This window comes from Aquarana catesbeiana, linkage group LG05 (assembly GCF_042186555.1).
Source record: "Aquarana catesbeiana isolate 2022-GZ linkage group LG05, ASM4218655v1, whole genome shotgun sequence".
NCBI lineage: Eukaryota > Metazoa > Chordata > Amphibia > Anura > Ranidae > Aquarana > Aquarana catesbeiana.
In genome coordinates, this window is record NC_133328.1 from 16,964,325 (window position 1) to 16,985,649 (window position 21,325).

The 21,325-nt window shown below is 44.0% G+C and overlaps 1 protein-coding gene across 3 annotated transcripts in view; it reads right to left on the minus strand.

Annotated features, from left to right (window-relative positions):
• NKTR (natural killer cell triggering receptor) overlaps positions 1–21,325 on the minus strand; it is a 92,314-nt gene that overhangs the window by 6,483 nt on the left and 64,506 nt on the right. For 2 of the 3 annotated variants that reach the window (XM_073629485.1, XM_073629486.1), the window contains 5 exons: positions 19,743–19,891; positions 14,138–16,789; positions 8,372–8,461; positions 4,653–4,712; positions 1,338–1,436 (listed from right to left, as the gene is read on the minus strand). In XM_073629485.1, the coding sequence (XP_073485586.1) occupies positions 1,338–1,436; positions 4,653–4,712; positions 8,372–8,461; positions 14,138–16,789; positions 19,743–19,891 (3,050 nt within the window). Of the gene's footprint in view, positions 1–818; positions 1,437–4,652; positions 4,713–8,371; positions 8,462–14,137; positions 16,790–19,742; positions 19,892–21,325 lie in introns of those variants that run through there. The other variant, XM_073629484.1, reaches the window with a different exon arrangement.

A 21,325-nucleotide genomic window follows, 5' to 3' on the forward strand; every position in this document is an offset into this window, starting at 1 on the left:
GGGGATCCCTCCACTGATCCCCAACTCAGCAGGTGGATGACAGGTCTGTGTCTGCCCCGCTGATGCAGAGCGGACACAGCCCACTTTCCTCTATGGGTGGTCGGATGTAAACAGACTGCCTGTGTGTTTGCATCCAACTGTCATCCGATACGCCAGGCGGCTGGGGTACGGGACGTGGGGGCAAAGCCCTTCTGTCTAAGGATGCAGCAAGTGGGGCTTGGGGGTGAGCCTGCACAAGTAACCCCCCTAGCAAGGGGCTTGTTGGGGGGGGGGGTACTCAGAAGGCAGGAAAAAACAGGAGCGGCAGCAGGCAAGAAGGGACTTCTCTGTGCAAAACCATTGCACAGAGCATGCAAGTATGACGTTTGTTATTTAAAAAAGTAAAATAAAACTTTAAAATTACTTTATGGGCACCATGGTGATAGCATCTAAGGAGGCGGGGCCAAGATGCCCAGCATTCACCATAGAGTCCTCAGTCTTGCAGCATCACTCAACCAGGAAGAATGAGGACATCTTGTGGCCAAGAAAAGGTACTGCTGGGGAAAACTCTAGATGAGTATCGTAACCAAAGCTTTATTTTCTGGGTGGGTCTGGTTGTCACTGTGGGTAGATGCGAGTTCTGGAGGCGATTAGGGGAATCTGCAGCAGACTTGGTGGTCCTGTGAGGGGAAAGGGGACAGCTGTGGGAGTTGGGGGGCTTTGCAGTGGCACTGTGGAAGACTGGAGAGCACTGTGGGAGGTTAGGGGTCACTATAGGACAGTGATGGCGAACCTTGGCACCCCAGATGTTTTGGAACTACATTTCCCATCATGCTTATGCCCTCTGCGGTGTAGTTGAGCATCAAAGTTCCAAAACATCTGGGGTGCCAAGGTTCGCCATCACTGCTATAAGAGGTTGGCGGGTTCTGCCACTGGCTGGAGGCTCTTAGGGGGTAAGCAGAGGCTGATTGCAGCAGATATTGCATCCACCCCCACTTACTTTAGACTTGCTATCAGCATGGGTACCCGCTGGGATGGTAATGACTGGGGAGCCAGGAAGTAGGGGACTTTACTCCCTCTTGGGCACTAATGGCAGGTGTGCATCAAGGGAGCCAATGATGAACAATGCCTCCTTGTGATGCCTAATGGAGAAGTGCCTGGTGATGGAAAGCTCAGCGATCCAGCACATGGCACCCACTACCACTCTGCAAAACCTGGCAACAGAGTGGAGACACTGCAGCTGTCCACTGAAAGTCCACTTCAATTAGGCCCCTATCTAAAACACAGCAGAGCGGAGGCTGCGGCCAGGTGGTTTAGAACCACTGACCCAACAACACTCCTTGGTACTAGTTACCCACCTAGACCTCCTGTCATAGCTGCGTGATCGGTGGTAGGTCGGACTTCTGCTATGACTCCTACTTCTGCTATTGTAGCTGTCGTAAGTGTATGACCGGCTTCTGTAGGAAGAGACAGAGCAAAAAACTAAGACTTCTAAATGTAAAAGAACATTGAAGCACACTAGCCACACTCTAAAATGTCTCTGTATAAAGGTCCTTTAGATTTACAGGCAGCTTTGTAGTGAGAGGGGGCCCTCCTGCTACTCAGCTGTGGGTAAATCTAAAAGATTGTTCCATCAGATTGTAATATGTGTAATCAAACAAATGATTTAAAAAGGCCCGCTTCTTCATTGGAGGTTCTGCTTCTGACACGCTGTCCCCTGTCTCCCAATTGTGCTCCTGTGTTGTCAGGTGGGCTTCTTGATGGTGACCAGGGCTAAACATGCATATCATATCACAGAACAGAAAGTGCCTGAAAAGAAAGATCCTGAGCCTAGGTTCACATTTGTGTGTTGCGGGACATCGCATGTGATTCGCACAGAAATCGCACCGCATTCCTATTCACATGCGATGTCTGCGTGGTGCAATTTAAGCCATGTACAGTTAAGCCCCATATATATTTGGGCACAGGCACATTTTTAGACTGGGTATAAAAATGGTTGCAGTTCCTAAAATTTGTACTTGATATTTATGTTCAACCCCTTGAATTAAAGCTGAAAGTCCGCACTTCAAATTTATTTGGATTGTTTTGTTTTCATTTTATTCTGGTGGCATACAGAGACAAAAGTATGAAAATCGTCCCTGTGTTCAAATATATATGGACCTAACTGTATTTGGTATGGCTCAAATCGCATCCGCACCAAAAAATGGTGCAGGACCTTTTTTTTTGCCGCACCTGAATTGCATCGCATGTGTGTTTACAAATCCATAAAGAATGGTATACCCGTGCGGAGGGTGCGCTCCCAGCACAGTAACTAAAGTGTCACGGAAAGCTCCAAATGCATATCTGTGATCAGGAGCTCCCGATCATGTGACAGCCAATCACAGCAGTCACATGATATGAATGCCCAATCATTTGTATGGCTGAATTTGCATCCAATCCGCAACAAAATGGCGCAGGACCTTTTTTTTTTTCTTTTTGCCGCACCCAAATCGTGTCGCATTGAGTGTTCAAGAGAATGAAGTGTCACCAGCACACCAGGATCTCCAAAATTTGAATCACATAGTATCAAAAAAATAAATAGAAGCGACGTTTTCGGAGCCATGCAGGGCCCCTTCATCAGGCACGTGGCATTGAGTGTTCACACCCATGGGATCCAATTCTGGCAATCGCCCTGCGTTTTGCGAGCTGCTTCAGGTGTTGTTAATTTAACATCGACACCCGCAAGAGATCACATGGGCGCCGTGCGATTTCAATGCTGTGCGGGAAACGCACAGAATTCACTGCGTTCCCTGTATTGCATCAGTGTGAACCGAGGCTCATGGTATAATTACAAGTTATTATTTCAATAAAAAACTAAAATGCACGGCGCCCATGTGATCTGCTGCAGGTGCGAATTAGCGACACCCTGAAACAGCTCGTAAAACGCAGTGCGATTGCCAGAATCGGATTGCAAAGTTGTGAACACTCATGTGATGTGATTTTGATGCGGCAAAATAAAAAAAAGGGTCCTGCACCATTTTGTTGTGGATTTGATGCAACTTGAGCCATACCAATGATTGGCCATTCCAATCATACGACTGCTGTAATTGGCTGTCACATGATTGGAAGCTCCTGATCACAAGTATGCATTGGGAGATTCCCGTGACACTTTAGTTACTGTGCTGAGTACTCTCCGCACAGGTATACCGTTCCTTATAGACGCATATATACGACCACTTAGCCCACCTGCCCAGCCTACCTGCCCAGCGGCGGCTGCATATATGTGTATGGCCGGTGGGGAAAGGTTAAACAAAACCAGTTTTCATTACATACCTTATTCTGGACCTGACATTTCACTGGGTCTTTCGGGTTTTCTACGCAATGTAGGTAGATCATGGCTGGTGGGAGGAGCCTGTACACAACTTCCTGAAAACATCACAGCACCCAGCCTCAGTACTCCTCTCAGGAACCCTGATGCAATCAGTGGGGCTGGCTCTTTGCAGGAGTTATGCAAATATCACACGGCCTTGATGGGTGGATGTCAGCCTGAAGGAATGGCCATTTCCAGACAGACTGACCCAGGTAACACCCACAATGTGATGCTCCATGATCCAGTCTCCATGATTGTGAATGGAATTCCAAGCTGTAACTATCTAATCTTAAATCTGCTCCCACCCCTCTTATAACTACCCAGTAGAAGGAAGATGCATACACTTAGCTATTGCTCAGGGTGCTCCGGTCACGTGATCGGCTCCCAACGGCTGGCTTCAGAGGTGAGGAGGGGCAGCCGACAGTGGATGCCCCATAGTAAGCCTATGGGTGACGTCACTGTCTAGGCCAGGGATATGCAATTAGCGGACCCCCAGCTGTTGCAAAACTACAAGTCCCATCATGCCTCTGCCTCAGGGTGTCATGCTTGTGGCTGTCAGAGTCTTGCTATGCCTCATGGGACTTGTAGTTCTGCAACAGCTGGAGGTCCGCTAATTGCATATCCCTGGTCTAGGCAGGGTTCGGCCCTGGTTAGCGATCTCTCCTTTCCTCTGAAACTGGCCGCTAGGGGGTGGAAATCACATGACAAGAACGCTCACAGAATAGGTAAGTATAAACATCAACCTTCTACAGCAGGGATATGCAAACTGTGGACATCCAGCTGTTGCAAAACTACAAGTCCCATCATGCCTCTGGGTGTCATGCTTGTGGCTGTCAGAGTCTTGCTATGCCTCATGGGACTTGTAGTTCTGCAACAGCTGGAGGGCGGCCACAGTTTGCATATTCCTGTTCTACAGGGTTGCTAGAATAAGGATGGGAGCAGATTTAAGAGTAGATTAGTTATAGCCTGGAATTCCGCTTGAAAGAACTGAAAATTGACTGAATGAAGAGGGTGGGTCTGGGGACAGTCAGGGCTAGATGATAGCGGGCATCCTCCAGCCAGGAAATGAGATGGGTTCTTTTTTTTGACTTCCTGCAGCTTCTAACGCACAGTGCGAGAAGCTCACAGTGTGCAGTGAAATGTGAGCAATTTTTAGCACATTAGAGGAGCCGGTACTACTGTGCAAGACTGAAGGGAAGGCTGGAGCTGAGCTCTAAACATTATATAAGATTTTAGTGATTGGATTTAAATCTACTATAATAGCAGAGGTGACCAACTCCTGAGGTTGTGATATCAGTACATGAAAAGGGACCGGACACTATACCTGGATCTTCTGCGACGACGGTAAGAAACACTTCTAGATCGGCTTCGGCTGTACGTCCGACTGTAAGGGAAATAAAATATGGTCACCATCACCCTTTTATTTAGTTTTTATTATTCATGTTCTTGTCACCATCACCCTTTTATTTTGTTTATTTTTTATTATTATTATTTTTTTTGTCACTGTCCCCGTTTAATTTAGTTTTCATTATTCATTTTTTTTTTTCACCGTCACCCTTTTATTTCATTTATTTTATTATTATTATTTGTTGTCACCATCACCCTTTTATTTATTTTTTATTTATTTTTTTGTCACCGTCACCCTTTCATTTAGTTTTTATTTATTTATTATTATTATTTTTTTTTTTTTTAAAAACACTCATTTTTTTTTCTGTCTGCAAGGAAAGAGAGAGAGATACAATGTATCTTTCCCCTCCATTCACAGAGAGAAATACAGGGGCGGGCTTCACAGTGACTGACCACTTAGTAGCCAATCAGGAGGAGGAGTGATCACAGTGACTGATCACTCAGTAGCCAATCAGGAGGAGGAGTAAGCCTGACTGCTACACACGCTGTTATATCAGTGAATACATGTGAGTGTATCAGCTTGAGACAGCTGACACAAGTCTCTGCAATATTACACTATTGTTTTCTCTTTTCACATGTTTTTCTACTAAAGATATCAGTAGTAAAGAGTGACAAAACCAGCTGTTTAAATTTCGTCTGCAAGCCATCGCATGCGATAGCCATTCTTTGGAAGATCTGGTATTTTCATTTGTTGCCACTGATTTTTAGGTCTCTTCACCTGGCCACAGTTTTCTGTTAGCAGGAATCAACTATGTACAGAACTTTCCAAAATTAATTTCTGCTGTTTACTGATCAATACTGTTGGTATCTAGTTCATTGGTAATTATATTAGGAGGATCCATCCTTGCTTGTGATTGTTCTATATATATATTTTTGTTGTGTTTACCACTATAGTGGAAATTAGTTAATTGTGCACATTTAATATTTAGCATATTTATATATATTTATCTATTTTTAGGCACTTGGCACTTTATACAGTGGTTTGTAATTAATAGGCATCACTATAACATAGAGCACTTATCTACATCAATATTTAGGATATTAGCGCACCATACTTTATATAAATGGTCCCAAAATAGTGTAAAAAATGTCCGATGTGTCCGCCATAATGTCGCAGTCCCGATAAAAATCGCAGATCACCACCATTACTAATAAAAAAAAAAAATTTTTTTAATAAAAATAGAACTATCCCCTATTTTGTAGATGTTATAAATTTTGCACAAATCAATCAATATACGCTTATTGCGATTTTGTTTACCAAAAATATGTAGAATACGTATCGGCCTAAACTGAGGAAAAAAATTTTTTATATATTTTTTGGGGATTTTTATTATAGGAAAAAGTAAAAAATATTGCGTGTTTTTTTCAAAATCATCGCTCTTTTTTTGTTTATAGCACTAAAAAATCAAAACCGCAGAGATGATCAAATACCACCAAAAGAAAGCTCTATTTGTGGGGAAAAAAGGACATCAATTTTGTTTGGGTGCAACGTCGCACGACCGCGCAATTGTCAGTTAAAACACCGCAGTGCCGAATTGCAAAAAGTGCTCTGGACAAGGAAGGAGGTAAAATCTTCCGGGGCTGAAGCGGTTAAAAACAAAAATTGCTGCAAAAACGCACTACATGCTTCTCTATTGAAGTATATTGAACCAAAAAAGCACCATTATGGGAATTAAAAATATCCCTGACCCTTTCCAAATACGCAGCAGCTGAAAAAAAAGCAGAGATGTGAACGTGTCCCATAGGAAACCATGTGAAATAAACCGTAGTGCATTTCTGCAATACCTGATATGTAAACAAATAATGCGTTCCGTACGCTGGCCAACTAATCCGCTGGCCGATTAATCGATTATGGAAATAGTAATCGATTAATTTCATAATTAGTTGTTTTGGCCCTAATCTTCAGCATTTAGTATTTCCTTATTCTGTACCCAAATTAAATTTATATAATTTTATTCACACCAACAGAGCTTTCTTTTGGTAGTATTTGATCACCACTGAGTTTTCTATTTTTTAAGATATAAACAAAAAAAAAGACCAAAAATATTGAAAAAGTAAATACATTTTCTACTATATGTTATAAAATATATCAAATGAGAAACAAATAAAAAAAATCAAATTTCATCATAAATTTAGGCCAATATGTATTCTGCTACATGTCTTTGGTAAAAAAAATCCAAATAAGTGTATATTAATTGGTTTGTATGAAAGGTATAGCCTCTACAAACTATGATTTTATATATATATATATTTTATACACACAGTATCTCCCATGTGACACAGCTTGTATAACAGTGTAAATTTGCTGTCCCCTCAAAATAACTCAACACACAGCCATTAATGTCTAAACCGCTGGCAACAAAAGTGAGTACACCCCTAAGTGAAAATGTCCAAATTGGGCCCAATTAGCCATTTTCCCTCCCCGGTGTCATGTGACTCGTTAGTGTTACAAGGTCTCAGGTGTGAATGGGGAGCAGGTGTGTTAAATTTGGTGTTATCGCTCTCACTCTCTCATACTGGTCACTGGAAGTTCAACATGGCACCTCATGGCAAAGAACTCTCTGAGGATCTGAAAAAAAGAATTGTTGCTCTACATAAAGATGGCCTAGGCCAGTGATGGCGAACCTTGGCACCCCAGATGTTTTGGAACTACATTTCCCATGATGCTCAACTATACTGCAGAGTACATAAGCATCATGGGAAACGTAGTTTCAAAACATCTGGGGTGCCAAGGTTCGCCATCACTGGCCTAGGCTATAAGAAGATTGCCAAGACCCTGAAAATGAGCTGTAGCGCGGTGGCCAAGACCATACAGCGGTTTAACAGGACAGGTTCCACTCAGAACAGGCCTCGCCATGGTCCACCAAAGAAGTTGAGTGCACGTAAACCATGGCAAATTTACACTGTTATACAAGCTGTACACTCACTACTTTACATTGTAGCAAAGTGTCATTTCTTCAGTGTTGTCATATAGAATAAAATATAGATATAATAAATATATATAGATAGATATAGATATAATAGATATAATAAATATAGATAGAATAAAATATTTACAAAAATGTGAGGAGTGTACAGATACTGTATATACACAATGGAATTTACGCAGCTATAGACGCTATACTTGTAATGGTGGTGATCATCAACTTATAGTGGGACTGTGATAGTGTGGCAGGCAATCTGGTGCTTACTGACACTGGCTGTAACATCACTATTGACACCAATACAGTGATCACTGCTAATGACATGGGCTGGGAAGGGGTTAACATCAAGTGGTTAACTGTGTGCATAATGATTTGTGCTGCTTTTACTCACAGACCTGGCTGTTTCTCCCTGCGCTTCAGGTAGAAGAAACAGTCAGATCGCTGTACTGTGTACAAAGTTCTGTGTGTTTGTAAACACAGAACTCTGTGCTGTGATTGGCCACAACTGATTAGCAGGTATTCAATGCAAAATCATTGGCAGAAACCTGCTGACAAACGCGTGCCCAAAAACCCGGAAGCAGGCAGCGATGTATGGGTGTGTGTGTGTGTGTCGCCTCGCCTGCAGCTGCCGCCCGATGGCAGTAAATCTACTGTTAGCGGGCAGCAAGCAGTTAAATGCGTAGATGTACAAATATGAAGCAAAACACCATACCTGTGACTTCTGCTGCGAGTCCTGGAACGGGTCCTGGAACGGTAGCGACTGTACCGTCTTCTGCTCCGACTCCTTGAATAGCTTCGTGACCTGCGATAGCACACAATAAGTCAGACGTGGAGACAATGAAATTTTACAAGTCAAAACCCTATTGATTTGATTTTGTTTCCTTCAAAACAGAAAATAATGCTATGGTACTGTTAACAAGTCCAGGATATCCTCACAGATCTACTGGGACTCGCCAAAAGCGGATATGAGGGGTTTATCTCCCAAATTTCAAGGATAAAAAAAAAAAAAAAAAAAAAAAAGATCTAGGGCCTGGGAATGTTTAGTGACTGAAGAGGTTTTAAAGGCTGAGCTTCAATATATTGGAAACAATGAAAAAGAAATGGACTTTATTTCACTTAATTTGCACAGGTGGATGTTGCATATGTTTTAGTTTTAGTTTTATATATATGGTTGGACATAATATATCTATTCACCTATAGTCAAATTTTGAGTATTTATTATTTGGTGGTCTAGAAGTTTTTATCATTCATGTGTAATTGTGTTTATGGGATTTATGGTTCTAGAAATTAATACTTATGTACTTGCACATTTATTTTTGATTTATACCGAATTTCGGATTGCTCCTCAATCGGTGGGTGATTCATATTCACTTTATATTTATAGGTTTAGTGAGATTCTATATTTTCTTTTTTTTTGAGCTCCAATATATAGCAAACCCCACCACAAAAACACAGCAGAAGTGGACACAAAAACAGCAGCTATACGCTGATATCGTTTTTTTTCCCTTCAGCAACCTTAAATTGGAGTATGGGGAAAACACGGGTCATCTTTTATCAGCAACAGTAAATTCTCAGAACCCAATGACACAAGTAGTAGAATTACAAATCTCTCTCTAACTGAAAATGTGCAAACTACCATAGAGATTCATTTTTTTTTTAAATTTTTAGAATAATCTACCTAGTAGTAAAGTATCCTATAAGGAGGCTGAATTGCAATTTTTTTTTTTTTTAAACTCCATCAAAGCGGAGTTCCACCTGTTTTTAAAAGTCAGCAGCTACAAAAAGCATAGCTGCTGACTTTTAATAAACCGACACTTACCTGTCCCACGGTCCAGCGATGCGGCCGCCCGGAGCCTCGCTCCTCCCCCCCTCCTCTCCTCTCCTTGGCGCCATCATAGCAACTGTGGGCACCCGGCCGTGACAGCGGCTTCACGGCCGGGCGCGCACTGCTCATGCGCGAGTCGCGCTGCGCTCTGCTATTGGCCAGCCAATCTTCCGGGACCTGTGTTGTGTTCCAGAAGATCGCTGGCAGGGAGGGGCCGCCTAGGGCGAGAGGAGGAGTCGCCTAGGCAGCCAAGAACAGGAAGGAGGAAGTGGGACAGCAAGTCCCACTAAAAAGAGGGTACAGAGTCTCCCCCCCCCCCCCCAAAAAAAAAAATGACATGCCAAATGTGGCATGTCAGGGGGCGAGGAGTGCTTAAAGCGGAAGTTCCACTTTTGGGTGGAACTCCGCTTTAAGCTAGTAGAATTATCAGCGATTGATAGGGAGATGTTGGATCAGCCTTTGACATTAACGGAACTTCAAATTGCCACTGCTAGTTTGCCTAATAATAAAGCCCCAGGAGCAGATTACCGGGGGGGGGAAGCCTATAAGGTTTATGGGGAGGTTTTGTTGCCTGAATTGTTGGAAGTCTTTAACCCCTTCCCGACCACCCGCCGCAGTTATACTATGGCAAGTTGGCTCCCCTGCGTGAGCCGTCGTAGCTGTATGTCGGCTCTTTAAGACGCTTTAGCAGACGCGCGCCCGCAGCATGACCCCGGAGCCGAGCACCCGCGATCGCTCGTGACAGAGCGAAAACCGGGATCTGTGTGTGTAAACACACAAATCCTGGTTCTCTCAGGGGAGCGGAGACAGATCGTGTGTTCATACTAAGTAGGAACAGCGATTGGTCTCCTCCCCTAGTCAGTCCCATCCTCTCCCAGTCAGAACAAACCTATGGACCACAATTAACCCCTTGATCGCCCCCCTAGTGTTAACCCCTTCCCTGCCAGTGACATTTATATGGAATAAAAAAGAAAAAAAGGGGACTTTAGAGGCATATACATCTAATCTAACTATAAGCTCTCTTAGTGTATTTGCACGGTTGGACTATTGAGCAGACAAGTTCCACATGGACTATTGAGCAGACACGTTCCACATGGACTATTGAGCAGACACGTTCCACATGGACTATTGAGCAGACACGTTCCACATGGACTATTGAGCAGACAAGTTCCACATGGACTATTGAGCAGACAAGTTCCACATGGACTATTGAGCAGACACGTTCCACATGGACTATTGAGCAGACACGTTCCACATGGACTATTGAGCAGACACGTTCTATAGGCTGCTTGGTGCCCTTCTATGACTGATGGAACATAATGGCAACATTTTGGTTCTTTCTTTGCTGGAAATGAACCCTGAAATTGATGGAACGTAATGACAACTTTTTGGTTCTTTCTTTTTTGAAAATGAACCCTGAGATTGGATGTATACGGAAACAGTGAGTTTTTTTTCTTGTATTAATTGAAACCTAAATGTGTCCTAAAGAAGTTTTTTTCGAAACGCGTAGACGCATCGGGGCTCGTATCATGTATATTCTCATATAGATGATTTTTATAACTTTTTGTCTATGTCTTTATTATGTATGCATTTGTATTCAATAAAGTTTATTATATTATTATTTTGACTATGCTCCCTTAGGTTTGCTGTGCCTCTAAAGTCCGACCAGGGGCTCTCTGCTGAACCCCTTTGTTTCTTTTTTTGTGACAAATTAATTATACGGATGTGGCCATAGGAGTGGTTCTTTATATTTTATTTATATGGAATAATTTATAATTGCCTGAAGTGGCGAAGCTTGAAAATTTTGATGGAAAAAGTCTGGCATTTTGCTTCTCAGCCAACTTTATGATAATGTTGTTTTACAATCATTTCTTAAGTTGGCAGTAAAGTTTTATCTGTCCAATAAATAATTTTTCAATATTTTAGTTAAAGCATGTTTTGCAGAGTCAAGCAAAGACCTTTCTATTAAAATATAATCCTTCATCAGTTCTAGCCTTGGCAGTATCGGTAAGGCATGTTAAACAGGGACTCATAGGAAGTATATATTCTGGTGGCCAACTACAGGAAACGTCTGATCTCTGTGATTGCCAACAAGGGTTTTGCCACCAAGTAATAAGTCATGTTTTGTGAAGGGGTCAAATACTTATTTCACTCATTAAAATGCAAATCAATTGATAACTTTTTGAAATGCGTTTTTATGGATATTTTTGTTGTTATTCTGTCTCTAACTGCTAAAATAAACCGACCATTAAAATTATAGACTGATCATTTCTTTGTCAGGGGGCAAACATCCAAAATCAGCAGGGGGTCAAATACTTTATCCCCTCACTGTATCCAATCACATGCATGGAAAATAAAAACACAGTAATTTTCTGGCACATGATTGGGTGATGGAAGTCAGCAGAGCTCCCCCCCCCCATTTACTAAGCTCTGGAGCAACTGCACTTGCAAAGTGCGCACAGTCTATTTGCCTTTAGTAAATCAACCCCCTAGTGTCATTCAACCCACATGACTGAGGAGGTCTTGTGGGGAAAAAGCTCTGGATTAAAGGTCAGTATTGCATTCTAGATCAGATTTTTTTACTTTCAAGGAGCCTATTGGAAGGTAAACAAAAACCTTTGCCTAGAGTAGGCTTTAAAGATAAATTCCAGGTATGCCAGGTCGCCTTTCCACCTTGTCCAATCAGAGAACAATTTGCCTTCATTGAGAACATGCAAAGTGATGCCTGAATGGTGCCCGTGCTGAGCAAGCGACCTTCTGTGTTCACAATGTACAGGACCGGGAAGCTAATGGAGATCAATATAGTAGCCCTATGTACTACAGTGATTTCCAGCTTCCAGGTGGATCCCACAGCTATGACACAGTGTAAATTTGCTGTCCCCTCAAAATAACTCAACACACAGCCATTAATGTCTAAACCACTGGCAATAAAAGTGAGTACACCCCTAAGTGAAAATGTCCAAATTGGGCCCAATTAGCCATTTTCCCTCCCCGGTGTCATGTGACTCATTAGTGTTACAAGGTCTCAGGTGTGAATGGGGAGTAGGTGTGCTAAATATGGTGTTATCAATCTCACTCTCTCATACTGGTCACTGGAAGTTCAACATGGCACCTCATGGCAAAGAAGTCTCTGAGGATCTGAAAAAAAAGAATTGTTGCTCTACATAAAGATGGCCTAGGCTATAAGAAGATTGTCAAGACCCTGAAACTGAGCTGCAGCACGGTGGCCAAGACCATACAGCGGATTAACAGGACAGGTTCCACTCAGAACAGGCCTTGCCATGGTTGACCAAAGGAGTTGAGTGCACGTGCTCAGCGTCATATCCAGAGGTTGTCTTTGGAAAATAGACGTAGGAGTGCTGCCAGCATTGCTGCAGAGGTTGATGGGGTGGGGGGGGTCAGCCTGTCAGTGCTCAGACCATACGCTGCACACTGCATCAAATTGGTCTGCATGGCTGTCATCCCAGAAGGAAGCCTCTTCTAAAGATGCACAAGAAAGTCTGCAAACAGTTTGCTGAAGACAAGCAGACTAAGGACATGGATTACTGGAACCATGTCCTGTAACCTGATGAGACCAAGATAAACTTATTTGGTTCAGACGGTATCAAGTGAGTGTGGCAGCAACCAGGTGAGGAGTACAAAGACAAGTGTGTCTTGCCTACAGTCAAGCATGGTGGTGGGAGTGTCATGGTCTGGGGCTGCATGAGTGCTGCCGGCACTGGGGATCTACAGTTCATTGAAAGAACCATGAATGCCAACATGTACTCTGACATACATAATCCTCTCCCTTCAGAGACTGAGCCGCAGGGCAGTATTCCAACATGATAACGACCCCAAACACACCTCCAAGACGACCACTACCTTGCTAAAGAAGCTGAGGGTAAAGGTGATGGACTGGCAAAGCATGTCTCCAGACCTAAACCCTATTGAGCATCTGTGGAGCAACCTCAAATGGAAGGTGGAGGAGCGCAAGGTCTCTAACATCCACCAGCTCTGTGATTTCGTCAAGGAGGATTTGAAGAGGACTCCAGTGGCAACCTGTGAAGCTCTGGTGAACTCCATGCCCAAGAGGGTTAAGGCTGTGCTGGAAAATAATGCTGGCCACACAAAATATTGACACTTTGGGCCTAATTTGGACATTTTCACTTAGGGGTGTACTCACTTTTGTTGCCAGCGGTTTAGACATTAATGGCTGTGTGTTAAGTTATTTTGAGGGGACAGCAAATTTACACTGTTATACAAGCTGTACACTCACTACTTTACATTGTAGCAAAGTGTAATTTCTTCAGTGTTGTCACATGAAAAGATAGAATAAAATATTTACAAAAATGTTAGGGGTGTACTCACTTTTGTGAGATACTTTACATACTTACATTGGTCCAAGCTGGACCTTATACTAGAACAGCTTTTCAGGTGAAATCTCCCCAATGGAGACACAACAATAAAAATCTGACAGGAAGTTTTAACCCTTCCCTACTTCCCAAAAATAATTAAAAAAAAAATGTTTGACTGGAGTTAGGCTCTAATAAACAAGCTACAGATTGCAATAATTTTCATAGATGACAAAACAAGGCTCTTCAGTTATGTACCAGCCAAGACCAAATTAATCTGCCGCTCTGTAAAAGCGATTGCACAAAATGAACTAGTTCTTACCTTGATGAAGAACTGTAACTATGAGATCGGCTTCTGGACCGGCTAGAAGACCCAGACCTGCGACTTGAGTGGGATTTGCTTCGGGACCTGTTCTTGCTACTGGAGCGACTTTTTGCCTCATGACTGGAAGACCTTTCTTCGCTGGAACTTTCCTGGTTTCTGGGCCTTTGGTTTAACCGGGCGGTTTTCCTGACTTCATCAAAAAGTGACCCTGGCTTCACTTTATTTTTGCTTTTGATCTCAATTCGTAAACCTTGAGGTTTCTTTTCTGGCTCTGTTGTCGCAATAACTGGTGTAGTCATGAGCTTGACTGGTTGTCCAAAAGTAGGCCCTTGGACGGGTTTCCACTTATTGTCTACGGCTGCGGTCTCGGCACCAACAGTCTCCACCTTTTCTGGACCGGCTGGAGTGACTGCAGCAGACGGGTTGATAATTTGACTTTTCTCTTCCTTGCCTTGCACATTTTCAGAAACAGTTGTTGACAACGGGGGCACCGGGTCCGAGGTGCCACCTGCACGAGGTGTAGACGTGCTGCTGGAAGAATTTGTTTCAAGTTTGATCTGGGGTAAGGACCGGTGAGAAGTAAAAGTTTTTAGGTCTACCGATTTCTGAGGAACATTTGCAGGAGTAAGCGGAGATTTTGTTAAGTTTGATAAAGTGTCACGTTCCTTTTCATCCTTTTTTAAGTCAGATGTTAGCGGCAAAGCTTTTTTAGCGGGCTCTGTATTAACTTTATCAATCAGCAGAGACCCGTTGGGGGTGACTTTAGACTCTACATTAGACTTGTCCTTCAGAAGTAGGTCTTTTGGTTTGCTTAGATGTACATCGGAATCTCCTTCTGCCATTTCCTCATCTTCTTCTCCGTACTCAAGTGGGGGTTGCCAGCGGAAGGCTTCCTTTTTCTTTTGCGCTTTCTGCTTCTTCTCTTTTTTCTTTTTAGATTTTTCCTTGGCCTTCTTCGAATGGCTTTTCTTCTTACTGGAACGGCGCTTGTGTTTTTTTGACTTGCTTTTGCTGGTCTCCTGAGCTGAACTATCAGATAAAGGAGATTTGGTAAGTTTTTCAGAAATGCTTTCAGAAGCGCGGGTCGATTGAGTCTCAGAAGGTGGTGTCTTCGAGCCTTCAATCAATTCGGAGTCAGATTCCGAACTAGCTTCACCTTCCTCTTTTCCAGAAGACATTACGGAGTCCTCCAAGTTTGCAATTTGAGAATTAGGGCTACTTTTCTCCTCTTTACTGACTTGTTCAACAGTTTCCTTTAACGTCTCACTTTGTAGAACTTTGTCTATGTCAGATATTGCGGCTTGTGTGTCATCTTTGTCACATTTGGAATCTGGCTTCGATTCACTTCTATTATCTTCTGATTGTTGTGGGCTACGGGAGTTATGGTTTTCAAGCATAGCCTTGGTAGTCTGCAGTAATGATTTAGTAAATTCCTCTCCACTTTCAGAGGAAGAGTGGGAATTGGAGAAGCTTCTAGTGCTTTTTCGAGAAATAGGTTTTCCTTTAGCATGAAGGTTGGGGCTGTCATCTTTTGATTTGCTTCTTCTTTTTGCTGAGGATGTGTCTGTAGGAACTGTGTCATCGTTGGACTCACTAGATGATGAGCTGTCATATGAAGACGATGCCCTGCCATTCGCTCGAGAAGATGAGCTACTTCGGCTCCTGGATCTAGAATATGATCTACTGTAGGATCTGCTCCTAGAAGAGTCATGTTTAGTTTTGCGGCGAGAACGTCTTCTAGAATAATCACTGTGCTCGCTGTCTGAGCTTGCATGTTTGCGACGTGAATTGTTTTTGGCATTACTGTTACCACGTTTGGCTGGTGCAGAAAGCGCATTTGTGGATTTGGCTTTGATTTCCTGTATTCGCTCGTATGATGGCTTCCAAGGCTTTTGTCCAGGTTTCCACCTGGAAGGTGGGGGGCTGTCACTCAAGGAAATCACATTCTCCCTTGTTACATATGTCAAAAGAGAATCATCAGCTGACTTAGTCGGTTGCTGCACCACGTTTTTTGCCGTCTCATTTGCCGGATTTGGGTTACTTCTCGACATAGGCACATCTTTTGTTTGGGAGGGCGGAGAAGAAGATCTTCGCTGTTTCGATGATTGATGAGAGTGAACACTGGAGTGGGCTCCAGAAGCATTTCGGTTTCTGGACCTTGACTTACTCCTAGTCCTGCTTCTTGAAGGACTTCGTGATCTAGAGGTGGATTTTGAGCTTTTTCTGGACCTTTTGCTTCCTCTGGAATAGGACCTTGATCTGGATCTGGAATTTGTGTTCTTGCTGGAATGACTTGAAGACTTCTGATCTTTGTCTGACCGAGACCAGCCCTTTTTTGAAGAGTCTCTAGAAGACCTAGAAGATGATCTTCGAGTTTGTTCCTGAGAAGATTTCCTCTTCCTGCTCAAAGACTCTTCTTTGTTTGATGCTGATGGCTGATCTTTCTTTGGTGGCTTACGTTTCTTTGTATGCTTTGTCTTTTTGGCTTTCTTTTTATGTTTAAGCTTTTTATCTTTCTTACGAGTTTTAGAGCGGGAAACATGCTCCCTGCTGGCATCGGAGCGATAACCATCATGTGACCAAGAACTGGACCTTGATCTTGGGGACAAGCTTCCCTCCTCCCAGCGGCTCGACAGGCGATCGTTGAGCCTACGGAGAGAAAACACATTAACATACTGTAGCAAATTATATTCAAAATGCAACTGAAATCAAAAAATGGGGGAGGTAGATGCTGTACTTTGTTTTTCCAGAAAAGATATCACTTTATTTAGGAAGTGTTACCAGTCCACGCCAGTCCAGTGTGTTTCCATGCTGTTTATATGTTATCACAGAGTTGTTATCAAGTTAGGAGGAGGCAGATTAGGGTGCAGAAGGCACAACAGTAATCCAGCATGTCAAAACATCGCTATAAGGTGTTACTAAACCCAGGACCCTGCATTCACTATATCTGGTCTCCCACAGTACACAGAACATGGAAATATTTTAGTAAATATAAACTGCTAAATACCATTTTTCATCAGCAGTATATAGCAGTAGTGACTTCTATTAGTGTCTGGTTAAAAGAGGAGTTTTCATTCTCCTCTGACTGTCCTATGAGGCTGCAGAACCCCTAACCTTCTGTCTGGACAGTGCCGATTGGCCCTGTGCTGATCACATGCACCATCCCAAGGAAAAGAAAAAAAATCTCTGGCAATACACACCAAACTGAGCATGTGCAGAATAACTCCAAAGGCTCTGTACTATCAGGAGATGGATTGGGAACAGTGGAAAAAGAGGAGGATCAGAGAAGACAGGATCAAAAAGCCTTTTTACACAATGCAGAGGATTAACCCCTTAGGTTCCACAGGGAGTATTATCAAGCATGCTTTACTGCATATACAGACTGATTTTACTGTTGTTGGTTTAGAAACCTAACAGCGATGTATGAAAGAGGAGGTGGGGGCCCAACATCACATTTAAAGCATAACTGTGATGTCGAAAGACACTGACATAATTCAACCCAGAAGAGGACAAGCGATTGGAGAACAGAAGAGGACAAGCGATTGGAGAACAGAAGAGGACAAGCGATTGGAGAACAGAAGAGGACAAGCGATTGGAGAACAGAGGAGGACAAGCGATTGGAGAACAGAAGAGGACAAGCGATTGGAGAACAGAGGAGGACAAGCGATTGGAGAACAGAGGAGGACAAGCGATTGGAGAACAGAGGAGGACAAGCGATTGGAGAACAGAGGAGGACAAGCGATTGGAGAACAGAAGAGGACAAGCGATTGGAGAACAGAAGAGGACAAGCGATTGGAGAACAGAAGAGGACAAGCGATTGGAGAACAGAAGAGGACAAGCGATTGGAGAACAGAAGAGGACAAGCGATTGGAGAACAGAAGAGGACAAGCGATTGGAGAACAGAAGAGGACAAGCGATTGGAGAACAGAAGAGGACAAGCGATTGGAGAACAGAAGAGGACAAGCGATTGGAGAACAGAGGAGGACAAGCGATTGGAGAACAGAAGAGGACAAGCGATTGGAGAACAGAGGAGGACAAGCGATTGGAGAACAGAGGAGGACAAGCGATTGGAGAACAGAGGAGGACAAGCGATTGGAGAACAGAGGAGGACAAGCGATTGGAGAACAGAGGAGGACAAGCGATGGAGAACAGAGGGGGACAAGCGATGGAGAACAGAGGGGGACAAGCGATGGAGAACAGAGGGGGACAAGCGATGGAGAACAGAGGGGGACAAGCGATTGGAGAACAGAAGAGGACAAGCGATTGGAGAACAGAAGAGGACAAGCGATTGGAGAACAGAAGAGGACAAGCGATTGGAGAACAGAAGAGGACAAGCGATTGGAGAACAGAAGAGGACAAGCGATTGGAGAACAGAAGAGGACAAGCGATTGGAGAACAGAAGAGGACAAGCGATTGGAGAACAGAAGAGGACAAGCGATTGGAGAACAGAAGAGGACAAGCGATTGGAGAACAGAAGAGGACAAGCGATTGGAGAACAGAAGAGGACAAGCGATTGGAGAACAGAAGAGGACAAGCGATTGGAGAACAGAAGAGGACAAGCGATTGGAGAACAGAGGAGGACAAGCGATTGGAGAACAGAGGAGGACAAGCGATTGGAGAACAGAGGAGGACAAGCGATTGGAGAACAGAGGAGGACAAGCGATTGGAGAACAGAGGAGGACAAGCGATTGGAGAACAGAGGAGGACAAGCGATGGAGAACAGAGGGGGACAAGCGATGGAGAACAGAGGGGGACAAGCGATGGAGAACAGAGGAGGACAAGCGATGGAGAACAGAGGGGGACAAGCGATGGAGAACAGAGGGGGACAAGCGATGGAGAACAGAGGGGGACAAGCGATGGAGAACAGAGGGGGACAAGCGATGGAGAACAGAGGAGGACAAGCGATGGAGAACAGAGGGGGACAAGCGATGGAGAACAGAGGGGGACAAGCGATGGAGAACAGAGGGGGACAAGCGATGGAGAACAGAGGGGGACAAGCGATGGAGAACAGAGGGGGACAAGCGATGGAGAACAGAGGGGGACAAGCGATGGAGAACAGAGGGGGACAAGCGATGGAGAACAGAGGGGGACAAGCGATGGAGAGCAGAGGGGGACAAGCGATGGAGAACAGAGGGGGACAAGCGATGGAGAACAGAGGGGGACAAGCGATGGAGAACAGAGGGGGACAAGCGATGGAGAACAGAGGGGGACAAGCGATGGAGAACAGAGGAGGACAAGCGATGGAGAACAGAGGAGGACAAGCGATGGAGAACAGAGGAGGACAAGCGATGGAGAACAGAGGACAACAAGCGATGGAGAACAGAGGACAACAAGCGATGGAGAACAGAGGAGGACAAGCGATGGAGAACAGAGCAGGACAAGCGATGGAGAACAGAGGAGGACAAGCGATGGAGAACAGAGGAGGACAAGCGATGGAGAACAGAGGAGGACAACTTCTTTTTCCTTAGAGGAGGGCAAAGAGTTGTATAAATAAAAGTAACAGCATGCACCTTGTTGTCTGGCAGGACTTCTGCTTTTAAAATGTAAAATGGATGACAGGTTCTCCTAAAATATTAATGACTGTGGCACCCATGACTCTTACTTGTCTCCCTTGCTCCATTTTTCGCCAGAGGGGGGTTTATATGCCTTTAGTCTCTGCATTTCCTCCTTCCAGTGTGGAGGGGTCTCACTGCTTTCGCCATCATCATCCGATTCTGACCGAGATCTAGACCTTGGGGGTGTGTGGTATCGCTGGAAGCAGAAAAAAAAAAAAAAAACACCATGAGAACTTCTATAATATTGATCATGTATGGAGAGATTGTAAAATTCAGTGTGACCTGTAACACATTTCATCCTCGATCAGACATTCAGATTGCATGATAAATAACAGAAGCAAGTCTATATGGAAAACATGCGCCGACAAGAGGTGTTCACTGTAATGTTAAACTTTTTATCCTGGCTTTTCAGTAATAAAAGTGATGTCAGATCCCAAAGTAGTCCTTAGCCCCATATAAAGGCCAATCATCCACACTAAAACAGATCCTTACAGTCGGCTGATTGACTGATATCTTAAATCTGCTTATATTTTGTCTTTCCTGGTTCCTCCCTCCCCCCTTTATCTACATTATTAACCACTTGCGTACCGGGCATTACCACCCCCCCTTCCTGCCCAGGCTAATTTCCAGCTTTGAGCGCTGTCACACTTTGAATGACAATTGCGTGGTCATGCTACACTGTAACCATATAGTTACATAGTAGGTAAGGTTGAATAAAGACAATAGTCCATCCAGTTCAACCTGTGTAGATGTATGTGAGCCAGCGCCGATAATCATTTCCCATATCCCTGTATATTTTGCTCTTTAAGATGCACATACAAGAGTCTTTTAAAACTATCAATACTCCCCCGCTGACACCGCCAATTGTGGAAGAGAGTTCCACATCCTTATCGCCCTGACAGTGAAAAACCCCCTACGCAGCTTAAAGCGCAGTTCCACCCAAAAATGGAACTTCCGCTTTTCCGGTTCCTCCCCCCTCTGGTGTCACATTTGGCACCTTTTAGGGGGGAGCGGATACCTGTCTAATACAGGTATTTAGCTCCTACTTCCGGGCATAGATACCCGAGCCACCCGCGGGTATCTACGCCACTTCCAGCGCCTTCTACACCCCGTCCCCACCCTCCGCTGTCTTCTGGGAGACACACAGGTTCCAGAAGACAGCAGGGACCAGTGGGATAGCGCAGCGCAAGTCGCGCAGTAGGGAACCAGGAAGTAAAGCCGCAAGGCTTCACTTCCTGATTCCCTTACCGAAGATGGCGGCGGCAGCACCCGACAGCCGAGGGACAGATCGGCTTCGGGTGCCGATATCGCGGGCACCCTGGACAGGTAAGTGTCCCTATTTTAACCACTTCAATACCAGGCACTTAGACACCTTCCCGCCCAGACCAATTTTCAGCTTTCAGCGCTGTCGCAATTTGAATGACAATTGCGCGGTCATGCTACACTGTACCCAAACAAATTTTTTATCATTTTGTTCCCACAAATAGAGCTTTCTTTTGGTGGTATTTGATCACCTCTGCGGTTTTTATTTTTTGCGCAACAAATAAAAAAAGACCGAAAATTTTGAAAAAAAAACAAGTTTTTCTTTGTTTCTGTTAAAACTTTTTGTAAATAAGTACGTTTTCTTCTT